Source organism: Ascaphus truei, chromosome 2 (assembly GCF_040206685.1).
Source record: "Ascaphus truei isolate aAscTru1 chromosome 2, aAscTru1.hap1, whole genome shotgun sequence".
In the NCBI taxonomy this organism is placed as follows: domain Eukaryota; kingdom Metazoa; phylum Chordata; class Amphibia; order Anura; family Ascaphidae; genus Ascaphus; species Ascaphus truei.
In genome coordinates this window covers 343,055,262-343,069,682 of record NC_134484.1, presented here as the reverse complement: position 1 = coordinate 343,069,682, position 14,421 = coordinate 343,055,262, and the positions used below count along the sequence as shown (strand labels likewise).

Here is a 14,421-nt window from a genome sequence, read left to right as displayed (position 1 = left end):
ATGCACGTACATAACGATTGCAGTACAGTACATGCATCGATAAGTGGGAAAAGGTAGTGCTTCACTTTAAGTACATTTTCGCTTTACATACATGCTCCGGTCCCATTGCGTACGTTAATGCGGGGTATGCCTGTATTATGTTTCCAAAGTGCATGGTTAGCATCACAAAATAACAAAAAATCCACAATTTTGGTCGATAACGGACTGGTAAAAAGAAAGCCAGGAAATGATAATTTCTTGCTCTTCTGGTTGAGTGGCCACCGGTTTTTGAATCTAGTGGCAGAAATAAAATGTTCATTTTTTTTCCTGCACAATGTGTGTTTTCTCTCTCTTATCCCAAAGGGCAGGTCCATACTGCCGCAGACCACGCGGGGTGCGATCACTTTGCCTAAAGACATTGATCGCGCCCATAGACCGCGCGGGCGGCAGCAGGTGGGGGCACGCGTTGCAAAAAAAATCAGTTGAAACGGATTTCTTGGCGCGACAGGCAGGTCACGTGAGCGGTTCGCCTAATGAGGGCGAACCAGCTCTGTGACGCCCCCACGGCGCATCTACCATGGACAGGAAACGCACCAGCTTCACGCAGGTGACGTCACAGCTTTCGCACGCCTCCGCATATATATATATATATATATATATACATACAGGTGCGCCGACGTGTATTCTAAAACTTGTCTTAAACTACCCAGGATGTACTCAGGATGTACCCAGCAAGTACCTAAGTCTTGTTGGTGATTGCCCCAGATCTGTTTTAGATTACTCATCGGCACTACAGTATAAATAGCAATATGAGAAGACAGAAAGACTTCCCTAGTTGCTGCACTGAGAAGAACACCCCTCATCGGGCTTAAAATATCCTTTATTTAAACGTAATTAATAAAAATTATAAGTGTTGGGAGTAGACGCAATATAGTGGACCGAAATAATAAAAACAATTAAAACTTAGGAGAGGCTAGGTTGCTTAATTAGAACGCTAAGATAAAGCAATTAGAATCACCTATTAATTCATTGGTAATCATAGTCATACTACAGTATTGAATTGGCTATGATCTGGGTGACTTAGCTTAATAAACTTGCATATCTAAGATGAATAATGGATAAGTGCACAGACTTAAACACAACTATTGATGTAGTAATGGTGTATATGTTTTTAGTATTGATCTGTTGTGGCAGCTATAGGTTTATAAACTTGTAGGCTGTACCCAGATTGTATAGTATAGCAACCTCTGACCTAAAGTAATATAATAATATAGGCTCCAAAACACCTAGAGCAAATATATCCAGATATATGGGTTCTATTGTATTGAACCTTATAATCTGTATGTATGAGGCAGATAAACTGAATTATTGCCAGGTCTATATGTTCTTAGTGATAGAACATTGTAGCCTGTGTTGAACCCTTATATAGCAGGTTCTGTATGGTATTTTCAGCATATACATAGATCAAAGTTTAGCATTAATTGTTCAAACTGCTAAAGCACTGTTTAAATCCTAGTCAGAGCGTTGTGCTTCCCAATAATGAAGACTCCGAAATGCTTTGACCTCTCATGGCAGCTGCCTCTCCGATTAGCCTGCGCCACCAGGAAGTGACGCTAAACGTACCCTATGTACATTTCACCAGGCTTCATCGGGGGCGAGTTCTAGAGTGACATGGGAACGTTTTTATGGTGTTGTAGCACCACGGATACAGATGTGTCTTTACTTCATTGGTTACTTGTCAGTGCGTCATGATGACGTGTAGCAATCCCTCCGAGTTATACTGTGTGTTAGCTCATTGGTCAGATGCGATCACGTGTTATTGCAGAGGCTCCGGATTGGATGGAGGCATCAGTCAGTCTAAGTGCAATGTCTGGTGTTGTCTTGGTTATGTACTGCTTTGCCTGTAGTACATCTGAGTTACACTATCTTCTTTTGGATGATCTGCTTCATCACAAATAATTTCGGGGCTTCTGATTCGGATGGAAGATATGCTGTGTGCTGTGTTTTTTGTTTAGTGTAGCCCCCGTTCCCCCGTGCCTAGGACAACTACTGGCACTGACGATACCTGGTTGGCTAACAGGAGGCTTGATCCTCCGCTAAAGGGAGCCTGGGGTGACCTTGGTCTCTAATATACAGCGCCTCCACCTGTGAAGGATCCGCACACAGTGGGATAACCCTGCCCAAGATAATACACCCAGTAAATACACACCAGGATATGATATAACAGTATTTACTAACACGTACTTGTAATATCAGATCACACTTTGCAACACTAAAATATATGTACATATACACCAGGGTGTATCCACACAGTACTTAGGGTGCAGGGGCACCAATGTTCCAGTGTCCAACCCGTTGATTGTCAATCCAACCCAAGTGTGTGACAGCGCTACCCAGAGTAGATTGTTGGTTCCAAACTCTTCCTCGCCGATGGGGGTGGGAGTTATTCCAGAGAAAGCTTTAAGTTTGCGGTAAGGCGGCGCCAGGGAACAGTTGACTTATATTCTCAGTCAGCTGTTGCAGGACTCCCACAAATAACTGAGCCCCATCTGAACTACGGGTACTGCGATGGCTCCGTCTGGACCATTGACTGCCAGTTCTGCTCCGGCTAGGGATCCCTGTATGGAAGGACTAACGCACGTGCCTGACACTCCGCCATGCTCGGGCGCTCAGTCTTGGGTATATAAATGGACTCCCGCCCGGTGGGGCTTCGGGGAACTGTAGAAACTGGGGGGCATTGTCACTGGGATATCACAGCGGCATTCGACCAGGAGTGTACTTCACTGAATGTCTGTATCCCATTTAGCGTATACAATGCGGGCTTTGGTGAACCCCGGTATCTGCCTCAGTGCGTTTTGCAAGTTATGCAAGGGCAGGGATACTGGGACCTGGCTAATAGTGACCTCGTGGCGGGGAGAGGCGTGACGCCGCAGGGCCAACTCATGGACGCTCTGGCATCCACTCATGGACGCTCTGTCCCTGATTTGATCTGACTGCTTTGAACTTTTAGGTTGGGCACCCCAGGTCTGAATCTCAGCAGTGCCTCAAAATTTAGCCCCCTTTCCCTCATGCCTAGGGCAACTACTGGTGCTGACGATACCTGGTTGGCTAACAGGAAGTCTGATCCTCTGCTAAAGGGAGCCTGGGGTGACATTGGTCTCTAATATACAGCGCCTCCACCTGGGAAGGATCCGCACACAGTGGGATAACCCCGCTCAAGACAATACACCCAGTAAATACACACCAGGATGAAATATATGATATAAAAATATTAACCAACACATACTTGTAATACCAGATCACACTTTGCAACACCACAATATATGTACATATACAGATACAGCGGTCGTAATATTAAGGCATTCCGGCACTGTTTTCGTGTGCGCTGCTATACTCCACGCAGCATGAACGCGGCCAATCGCCCCAGGCACACATGTTTATCGCGGTTGCTTTGTTTCAATTTTATGGATTGTGTGCAATGATATGCAATGAAATGAATGAATTGTAATGTGTACAGTTGTACAATTGTACTGTGCTACTACTGTGCTACTGTGTCAATTTCAGGTGTTTAAAAGCCAGAACACTAAAATGCCATTTTATGCACTCGCCTGCATTCGTGTATTAAGGCGGTACGGTTGGAATCCCGCTCCATCACATGGGTATTCCAAGGTATAAACCACGTGATTTCGTAAAATTATGGCCGCTGCATCTTTACACCCTGTGGTATCCACACAGTACTTGGGGTGCAGGGGCACCAGTGTTCCCCGTGTCCAATCCGTTGATTGTCAATCCCACCCAAGTGTGTGACAGCGCTGCCCACAGAAGATTATTATTGCACTTGTAGATATACCTGCTCATGTGCTCCAGACCCCAGGTTCCCCCAACCGATGATTCAATCCGTCAGGTCTCCCTTCGCTGTCAGCTAAGGAGTCCGCCTCCACGTTGGATGGACTCTGGCTGGAGGGTCCCACTGTAAGGAGAGTCTCTACATGGCAGTGGTGATATGGTCACAAACCACAGACCTTGCACACTGCGTGGCCCTGTCTATGGGCCTTCACTGTAGCAGCCACAAGCTGAGGGCGATTGGGGCCTATCTGGGGCCTAGTGGGCAAAGCTAGGCCTAGTCCAGGGCAGCACAGCACGCCAAAAGTATCTTTTACCGGAGCAGGGGATTGCTGCAGCCAAATTTGCTCTGCTGGCCCATGTGTCTAGCAGCCCCTTGGGCTGCTGGGAATTGTATCTCCCCTACGTAGCTTCTACCTAACATGGCCGCTGCTATGTGCCAGCACTGCGCATGTGCACCTCTCCCTCTAATGACCGCCGCACCTCAGGATGATCTGCACATGTGCGAGATGTGATCCCCGCCGTCGCCAAACCCAACAAGGCGGCCCCGGCTGCGCTGCGGAGCCTCCAGAGCACCAAATCGCTCCCTACACTGCCTGCACTCCATAGGGTATTCGCCCAGCCCTTTGCTGGCACCCTCGTGCCCCCCGCGCAGCACCGCCGACACTTGCCCCAGCCTCCGCTGCCAGCCGCAAGATAAGGGTCCGGGGGGCGGGGAGACCAGGCTACATCAGTGACAGCCGATCGGATTTTCCTTCACTTCTGCTTACTCTATCTGCTATTTTACTCAGGAGGCATTTTTCATTGGTCAGAGTTAGTCACATGGTGCTGCAGAGGCTCCAGATTGGATGCAAATATCAGCCAGTCTAAGTGCAGTGTTTTCAGTTGTCTTGGTAACATATTCCGCAGTTCTTCTGAGTTACGCCATCTTCTTCTTGGATGATCTGCTTCATCACAAATCGTTTTAAAGCCTCCAGGTTCAGATAGAGTGGAGGTAATGTGTGCACAATGATATTTGTTGTCATAGCAACACCAACTTCATAACATTAGCTTGCTCTTGAGTTAATACCTGGTGGTATTTCTCACTCTTGAAACAATGTTTTATCTGATCTTTTTCTCCAGAAAAAATGATCATGTTGTTGTGCTGGTTCAAAATAAATACAATGATCACTCATAGCCTTGCTGAATTGATCGTGATTGCTATTAATTTAGATTGGGTACGTGAATATTCAGCTCTATAAATTAGTCTGAGTAATGCAGCAGTGTTAAAGTGCTTTAGCAGTTTGAGCAATTCATGCTAAACTTTGATCTATGTATATGCTGAAAATACCATATAGGACCTGCTATATAGAGGTTCAACACAGGCTACAATGTTCAATCACTAAGAATATATAGACCTGGCAATAATCCAGTTTATCTGCCGAATACAAACAGATTATAAGGTACAATACAATAGAACCCATATATCTGGATATATTTGCTCAAGGTATTTTGGAGCCTATAATATTATATTACTTTAGGTCAGAGGTTGCTACACTATACAATCTGTGTACAGCCTACAAGGTTGTTCTTAGTTTACCTATAGCTGCCACAACAGAGCAATACTACAAACATATACACCATTACTACATTAATAGGTGTGTTTAAGACTGTGCACTGATCCATTATTCATCTTAGATATACAAGTTTATTAAGCTAAGTCACCCAGATCATAACCAATTCAATAGTATGACTATGATTACCAATGAATTAATAGGTGATTCTAATAGCTTTATCTTAGCGTTCTAATTAAGCAACATAGCCTCTCCTAAGTTTTAATTGTTTTTATTATTTCGGTCCAATATATTGCGTCTACTTCAACACTTATAATTTTATTACGTTTAAATAAAGGATATTTTAAGCCTGATGAGGGGTGTTCCTCTCAGTGCAGCAACTACGAAGTCTTTCTGTCCTCTCATTTTGCCATAATACTTACTTCCTGCTAGCACCACCTCTCAGCAACTTTAAGAGTTTGGAGTTTCTACACATTGCAGTCAATATTCAATTACACCCTGTTTGGCGTTTGAGCAGGTCACACACCCATCCCCCACAGAATAGGTAACTGTGTTTGGTTATGTTGTTTATGATACGGAAAGTTAAATTATTGACAATGTACGGTAATTTCACCTAACATTCAATGTTCCATAAATTGAAGGAAGTGGTAACTAACAAGATATATACTTCTAACACTGGTTATACACCACTGCTGAATAAACTCAAGTGAACTTCCTAGTTGAGTAAGTTGATTACAAACAGTACAGACTTGATAATCTTGGTTCTAAATTCTTCTTTGGTACTAAATAATTCTGGGTAACATTGCAAACAAACACCTGGCTATTCACATATTGGAAATGTTAACATTGAGTGACTATGTATGAGGTATGTTGTAAACAATTGACTGAAATATCATGCAAACAATCTAATTCATGGTAGATACATTTTACAAATACTTAACCAAGAACCTTTAGATTTCTTCAGTGCATTATGGTCCACAAAATTAATAGATTGTTGCTACTGTAATTCAAAATGGGCATTTTCATCCCAGTTAATTAAGTAAAATTAATTTGCTATTCCTAGCAGTACTTAGAATGGTTTTCTTAAGGCACATTTTTATTTCTCTTGGGAAAAGTTTTCAAGATATCTCGAACAAGACAAAATAATTCCAGCTCTAATTTAGCTCATGTTAAACAGATGCAAATTTATCTCATACCTGAAAAATTCGATTATTTAGACGTTCTGCTGAATATTGGACCATGGAGAAATCGGATTATAGAATGAAGTTTTAAGATACATACAAAATAAAACTTTGTGCTGTTTCTTTATGACAACCAAAGACAAGTTATTCAATTAATCATTCGGCTCATGGCGGAGTCTTTCAAAATCCTACAGGGAATGAAGATCCATTTCTTCAAATCTTCAGAAAGAGACTTTTATTCTAATCACATTGTTTTTCAAAGTTTTTCCAAGAGGAAAAAAAAAAAAAGAGATAATTAAAGGAACTGAAGTCTAAAGGCTGTTAGGTGTACAGTTAAGTTCTAGTTCTCCCCCCCCCCCCCCCCTTATAATACAGCCACTGCTATATCTAATGTCAAATGTTCCTATCAATTGCGATGTTCTAAACATGCCCTTAAACCATCACTCATTTTGAGTAAATATCATCTTTCACAGCCTCACAATTTTGATGGGTCCATTGATTGCAACCAGATGCATTCCCCAAAAATGCAATGTATTGGTCATAAACCCAGAAATATCACTCATTTTGATACATGCAATTTGACAGTTTGGGCTTAATCCATAGATTAAGTGTCTAAGGGAAAATATCCAAAAATGTGACGTTTTCTAACTAGCCTCAAACACCTCTTTAACAATAAGATATTATGTCTATGAACATGGATGTAGCAAAAAACAGAGGTGCTATTATATGACCATTCCAAGTTAATGCTCCAATGGTCATAAATATAAAATTATTTTCCTTTTTGCATACATCATTAGAAAAAAAAAAGAAAAAAAAGAAGACAAATGTCTGTGTGACAGGTTTGGTGGAATTTATCTATATTCAGCAGGACCAAAATATTACAATTAAATAAATGTTAAGGTATTTGTTGCTTTAAGTCCAATTGTACCTGTATAGTAATATGCTCCCTGGACATGAACACACATTTATATCACCGTATTTCAGAAATATATCAGTGTTCTATCCACAAGGATTTGTATGTTCCAAATGTTTTAGTTAAACATAATTAATTCACTTCATTAAGTTCAATGTCAAGTACACAAGGAACATATTAATGTAATAAATTCCTGCAGTATAGGACTCATGTTTAAAAAAAAAAAAAATCAAAACATTACCCCCTCTCTATTAAAATGATTCATGGGAGAAACAGCGCTGTGCCGACTTGCTTTAAGTATTCAATTATTAATAAATAAAAAGAAAATAGCATTGCTGAGCCAATTTAGTGGTCTATACTGCACCGTATAAATCAAAACCTCCAATTTACATTTTGTAAATATTTTCTTGTGATATCTTCAGCTACTGCCAAGAAGTGCGGCTACTCTGCTATTTTGAGATAAGTACAGTAGTCCTGTCTCGGTCATATGAAATGTGGCATTACTTAACCACAGTTCTAGGTTTTCTAGTTTTGCAGATGGGTGACTGATCCACTGGGGATGAAACTGCATGTGCTGAAAACAGCCCCATCAGCCGTTTTGGCACATTCAGAATCAGTCCCATAACCCCCAATATCTCATATACAACTCACACCTCACCAGTAAAGAACAATTACCTCCAGAATAACAATTTAAGTAAAAAAAATGATTAGACGGAGGAAAGCCCAAAAATAAACATTTACCTTTGCTCCACAGTTGATGTAAAAGACCTTTGTCCAATGGTTGATTAAGAATTATAAGACCATATTTCAAGTTTCCTGTGAAAGAGAGAGAGACAAGGTTTTAGCTTTTTGCCTTATTCAAGTTTTTCATGTTGAAAATGAATAGATTGAACAGAAAATAAAAACATATTCAGCATTTTGGAGACCTGAGCACTCAAGAGAAACCCAGATAAAGCCAACACTGCCCTACATTTAACATCAATGGTTGTGCCGGTACAGCAGAGTACGCAGTATCAATCAAATGTACCGTATGTGTCCCATACGGCACACCTGTGAGCACGTGACAAGGGTTAATACACAGCTCGCAAGCTGTCCCACTCTTCACCTACGCAAGGGTCCCTCAAATTTACAATATCTCACCTTAATCCGTCCCCATATACCACCTGTCACAAACAGCACACAAGTGAGCATGGGACTTAGATATGCAATCAGGGTTAATACACACGGCTACTCCAGCCAACTCACCGTTCTCCTCCACGAAGGTACCTGTGCTGAAGCAGGGATAGCCTGAAGACCTGTTGGGGGGGCTTGAGGACTGGTGATGAGCACCCCAGATATACTGTATGCCATTACTGTGTTCACATTCCCTACCTCAATTTATTTTATTATTTTTTACAGAAAAGGATCCAGGCGGTCCCATGAAGCTGAACCACGCTATTTTTATCCCACGGACACCCAGTTCCTGTGATATTTACCTTAATCTCTGTCAGCGTTTATAAACCCTTCTGGGAAATAATATGGCTGCAACACAAGCCTTACTCCTGCGTGCCAATAGGAAGCCGCAATATCATCAAGGGCATCTTCCTATTGAATGACTCTGGGAGCCATTTTTTATTTTTATTTTATTTTCCAAGCACATAGAAAGGCAAATCTCAGCAACCAGGATGTCCTAGAGATAGAAATAGCGGGGATGAGCTCCAGCTCCCCCAACTCTCTGGTTCTGATTCTGTGAAACAAAATTAATTCCATAAATGGAATAAAGGATTAATGTCTATTGAAGAAGTGGCTCGGTGAGTAAAAGCACGGACTCCGGTAACGACACAGAGTTTGAAGCAGGGGAACATGGTCCAAATCCCGGTGTTGGCTTCTTCTGACCATAGGTGTTACTTTATCTCCCTGCTCCTCAGTCACCAAAAACATAAATTGTAAACTGATTTGTGCTGGGACTGTGTCTGCAAAAATGCTATGTGCTTCATACCACACACTATACAGCAATTGTGAAGCACTTTCAGCCCAACTGGAAGAAAAGCACTATATGAAATAAAGTTATTACTTCATTGTAAGCACATGCTGTACTCCCAATCGGAGTCCTAACGCTCTGGGGCATATAATGTATGACATGTACTTGCATTGTTTATTTCTACTCCCTATGGCACTTTCATTAGGACTTGGTTGGTGTGGGTATTTTCAGAATCGATGTACCTTTTTATATGCCTGCAATTCAGCATAACAATGGATGCTATAGGTTGACTACGTTAAACTATGCAGGTAAACAGGCAGAGGCCTCAAAACATACTGCCAGGAGTGGAGTTTTCAGGAAGACGTGATATGGGCATGGGATGGCCACAGCCTGTCTTACCGTATGACAGCTTGCATGAGTTTCCATACGAAATGGCTTGGTTGCACTACAAAATCCTTAGTAACTATGGTGGTTCGATATTACACACTATGGCTTTCCCATAAAATGAATCAGGATGCCTTCTGGACAATCCCTTAGTTATCTTCTTATCCTTACACACTACTTCCCTTGGTCATAAATGATTAAATAGAAAGAACAACACCTTTTCCATGTGGTTAAATGAAAGCAAGCTGACATGTTCTGCATGGGATATAAATATGTATTTATTGTTAGATATGTGAATGTGCTCACAAGTGTATTACCATTTGCAGTATGCTATACGGTGGAGGGTTTTTGTCACTTTTTTACAAAATCATAACCTATTTAATATGTGGTTTAAACCTATCCCAGCTTCTCATTGCAAAGCCAGTATAACCATCCTCACACTGATGAGACCCAAAAGGTCGAAATAGCTGCCAGTGAGCATATTTACAGGCTATGCACTTTAACCCAGGCTGTGCTGAAAAGCTGTGTAATGTGACAGGTGTAAGTTTATAGGGGTCCAAGTCAAAATAGATTTTAAGCAAAACATGACACTGTGTGCTCATTTGCATGTAATTTCCTAGAATCCCTTGCTGCAGTGGAAGGTTGGTGGTTGGTGGCCCCTTCTCCGTGGGTTTAAGCTCATTCCTCCCCACTTTTTAAGTAGCAGGTTTTCCCATGTACCTGTGCAGTCCTGGTCTATTGAGACCTTTCTTCCTCCACTGTAGAGGTAAATGAGAATTTCACAGGTAGGGTTAGGACTTGCATAGTGGTCATGCCGTGACGTGACAGTAGGCTTATAAGCTTTGACCAAAGGGCTTAAGTAAATGGCCCTTACTTAAGAGAATACAAACATTTAAGTATTTTACTATGTATTTTCTGTCACATTGGATGTAGCATTGAGTATTTTTGTCTTTTGTTGTATATATTTGGCCACACACAGCAGTATTTCTTTTGACACCAATATATATGATGTGGTGGGTGCTGGGGTTAGAGGTTGCAGGGATTGTGTGTTCATTTCTAGATGATAATGTATTCTTCTAAGTAACTTAAGGGAATATAAAATCACCATATTCTTATTTCCATAACTTTCATTGGTTGGGATTCCAATCCGCAATGGGGTGTATCACACCCATATGTGGTGGTAATTGTCGTTCAAGTTAATGGCAGTTATCACCATTTAGGGTATGATACCCTGCATCGCAGCTTGATGAGTTCTGGTCTATGTCTGTCTCATGCAACGTACCTTCTATGCGGAGGTATAGTATTTTAAATGGCAGATTAATAGTGCACAGAATTCCATTAAACCTCTTGATTCTCAGGATCCTAAAAGAGATTTAATTGATTCTCCATTGATCAAGAGTGAAAAAAAAAACTATGTTTCTGGCTGTAACAAATTAATGAAGCACAATATTTTGAAAGATATTTACAAGATATTTTATCAAAGGAAAATATGATGTTAATAGTAATAGGATTATTCTATTCCATATGTCTGAACACAAGGAATATATTCTATTCCTTACTGTATGTCTTAACATCCAGCAAATAACCCTCCTTATGGCATTTTTACGTTATCAACTTGGAATACAGATATTTTCCAACACACAGCACTCCAGCAAAATTCTACTGAACAAGTCACAAGAAATGTGCTATTGTTCTACAAACCATGCAGTCTTTACAAATGGAAGTTTGAGGTACATTAGCTCCACTTGAAAGGTTTTTCACACTTCCACTTGAAAGAACGATTCACCTCACTCAAGCTTTCTCTGAGGTGGAGTAGTGTCATATAACATACAATGCACATCCTGCCTTGGATTACTATGACATCCTGAACAAACTGGATACAGCAAAATACTTTTATATATCATCGGTCTATCACAGTAAAACAACCTTAGAGATCCTACATTATATTACTACCACAACAAGCCCACTCCCAAGGTCTCTTTAAACCCTCCCTCCACAAAATTGATTTAGTAATTTAGTCATCCCCAATCTCCTCTACCACTAAACAACCCTCAGTCTGACCGCCCCCACGTAAACTGTTTCGCGGCTGAACTGATGTATTCCTACACCTCTAGTCTCCTTTTATCACGCTGCCCTCATCGTGCTGCAGTTCCTATCGAACCATCCCTTGATTACATCCTTCAATCCCTTTGCATTTTGAAAAAAACTCACAGGGGCTGCCGTGGCTGAGCAAGCATACAAACAAAACCTCTCTCCCATACCTTCCTAACTCACTTAACCTCCTGCTCACCCACACTGCCAAAGAGGAGACAGATTGAAGTGGTGTCCAATATACGATCTAGGGTACAGAGGAACAGAATTAGGGGTCCTTCCTGCTAAGGCTGCGTCCATAATTTTGCAGTCAGCGCTCCTCCGCTCTCACGCTGAGGCTCGTCTGCGCAATCAGGAGCGACTGCATGAACTAGCAGACGAGCCAGCGTGCGCGATCGGGAGGCGGGGGAGGCGTGGCACTGACGTCACTGGGCCAATAGCCCGCGAAGCGCCGACGTCAACGTCACAGCGCCATGACATTGACGCTGCTTCACTCTGATTGGAGGTTTTCAGCCGACAGCGCGCTCAGAAACAGGTTCTGCTGTCGGCTGAAAATCCTTGGGCCTCAGCACGCCCGCGGGAGCCCCCTCTCAAGACATCCTCATTGAGGATGACGGGCTCATCGCGGAGCTCAGCGCTGACTGTCCTTCTATGGACTCAGCTTAAATCTTCATCCCCAGAGATTCTACACTGAATGTACAGAACACTCTCTCAGGCCCCCAGTGTGTCCTATTAGATCTGGCTTTACATAAGACAGTTCTATTATTACGAACAAGACAGTTTTTATAGCCGATCATAGTGAATCATCACACCTAACATGTATCACATAGACTTGGCTAGATGAAAACGCAGCCCGCATTTTAGAAGTTGCTTTCCCAACAAATTATCCTGTGATTTACTGCTCTATACAGGAGTGTATGTGTATGTATGTATGTCCTTATTTATACAGTGCCATTCAGGTACATAGTGCTTTACAATACACGTAAAAATATTATAACACAATGGTAATGTGTTTCAGACATACAACAATAGGAAAAGGAGTCCCTGCCCCAAAGAGCTTACAATCTAAGTGGGGAATTTAAGGGATGAGGTATGACAATCTGTTTTAAAACACATTTGCAATATAGGGCCCTCTCAGTAGAGCTAACAATTATTTTGAGTGTCTTGCTGATCGGAGTGCTACAGGTGTGGGGTTTAGAGTCCTTTTCATCTACCGCTCCCCTGCTGATGGAAAGGTATTTCTGCAAGAAATTGCAGATCTCATTGCTGGCCTAGTCTTGGAGCATCCCATTTACTTTGGGGGATTTCAATGCCTGGTTTGATGATAAACTCAATTTTGTCAAGTCCTCCCCCACAATGAATGCTCTGGGTTTCACACAAATTTTTTCTCTGTTACACTTGACCTTTTCCAGACCGGTTTAGCAATCTCTGACCCAACAATAGACCCAGTTGTCTGGTCATACCACCCTCCATTTTGTTAATCGCAGCCCCCCCCCCCCACCACCTCCAAATAGACCCTATCCCATGGAGGAAACCAGGTATCAACCATTGAGGGGTCTGGTCCCCCAGTGCTTGATGGCAAACATGGATTTCTCTGAAATATGGATTGCCAGCATGGATCTCAGTGTTCTTGTCCATTACTACATTACAATAAAGATTTGGGGGTCGCGGTGGATACGATTGTTCCTGTTTGCATACATCCTCACACCTCACACCACCCCACCCCTTGTTTTGACAGTTCTATTAGGGAATATAAAGAGAGTCGCAGGCTTGAACAGTATGGCGGAAGTCTCACATGGTTGAGGACAAGCTGAAACCGATTAACCACATCACGAAATACCAGTCCACAATTACTTGTAAGTCAGATTTTCAGACACGTGAAATTATGGCAGCGGACAATAGACTAGCTCAGATCTTCTGCACCGGGCAGAGGCTCTGAAAACCAGCATGTCTTTATTCTGATGAAACCTTTTCACAGTGCCGGCGTTTTGATTTTGTGCTCTTCTTTTCTTATAAAGTAACCCCCACCCTGGCTGGGGTCCCGACTGTGCTATCTAACAAGTGTCAGGGTTTCCTGCATCAAAATGCAGGTTCCCTGGCTTTATGGACTAGCTTTGACCATATGAATGTAGAAGACATTGTGCAAATAATCCAAGGGTTGCTTCCCACTAGCTGTGATTTGGACCCAGTCCCAACATGCGTTGGCTGTGTTGATGTAATCGGCCAGTGTTTGTCAAAATAGTCCTGTGCTCTTTGCAGACGGAGATCTTTCCAGAAACGCTGGAGGAAGCAGTGATCAGACCTCTATTAAAAAAAAAAGTCTTCATTAGACCATGATTGCATGGCTAATTACAGGCTTGTATAAAAACCTTCCTTTCGGTCAGGACCCATGTGGAAGGACTGCTTTCCTCTAAACAGCTCCTCAGCTGACTGCACACATGACCGCCCTGGCCTATAAAAAGGCACCTTTTGCAAAGACTCATTGCTTCACAAGCTTGCTACATTGGAGGCAGGTTG

The 14,421-nt window shown here is 42.2% G+C and overlaps 1 protein-coding gene across 5 annotated transcripts in view; it reads right to left on the bottom strand.

Annotated features, from left to right (window-relative positions):
- TPK1 (thiamin pyrophosphokinase 1) overlaps positions 1-14,421 on the bottom strand; it is a 519,153-nt gene that overhangs the window by 387,259 nt on the left and 117,473 nt on the right. For all 5 annotated transcript variants that reach the window (XM_075586749.1, XM_075586753.1, XM_075586752.1 and 2 more), the window contains one exon: positions 8,211-8,285. In XM_075586749.1, the coding sequence (XP_075442864.1) occupies positions 8,211-8,285 (75 nt within the window). The remainder of the gene's footprint in view (positions 1-8,210; positions 8,286-14,421) is intronic.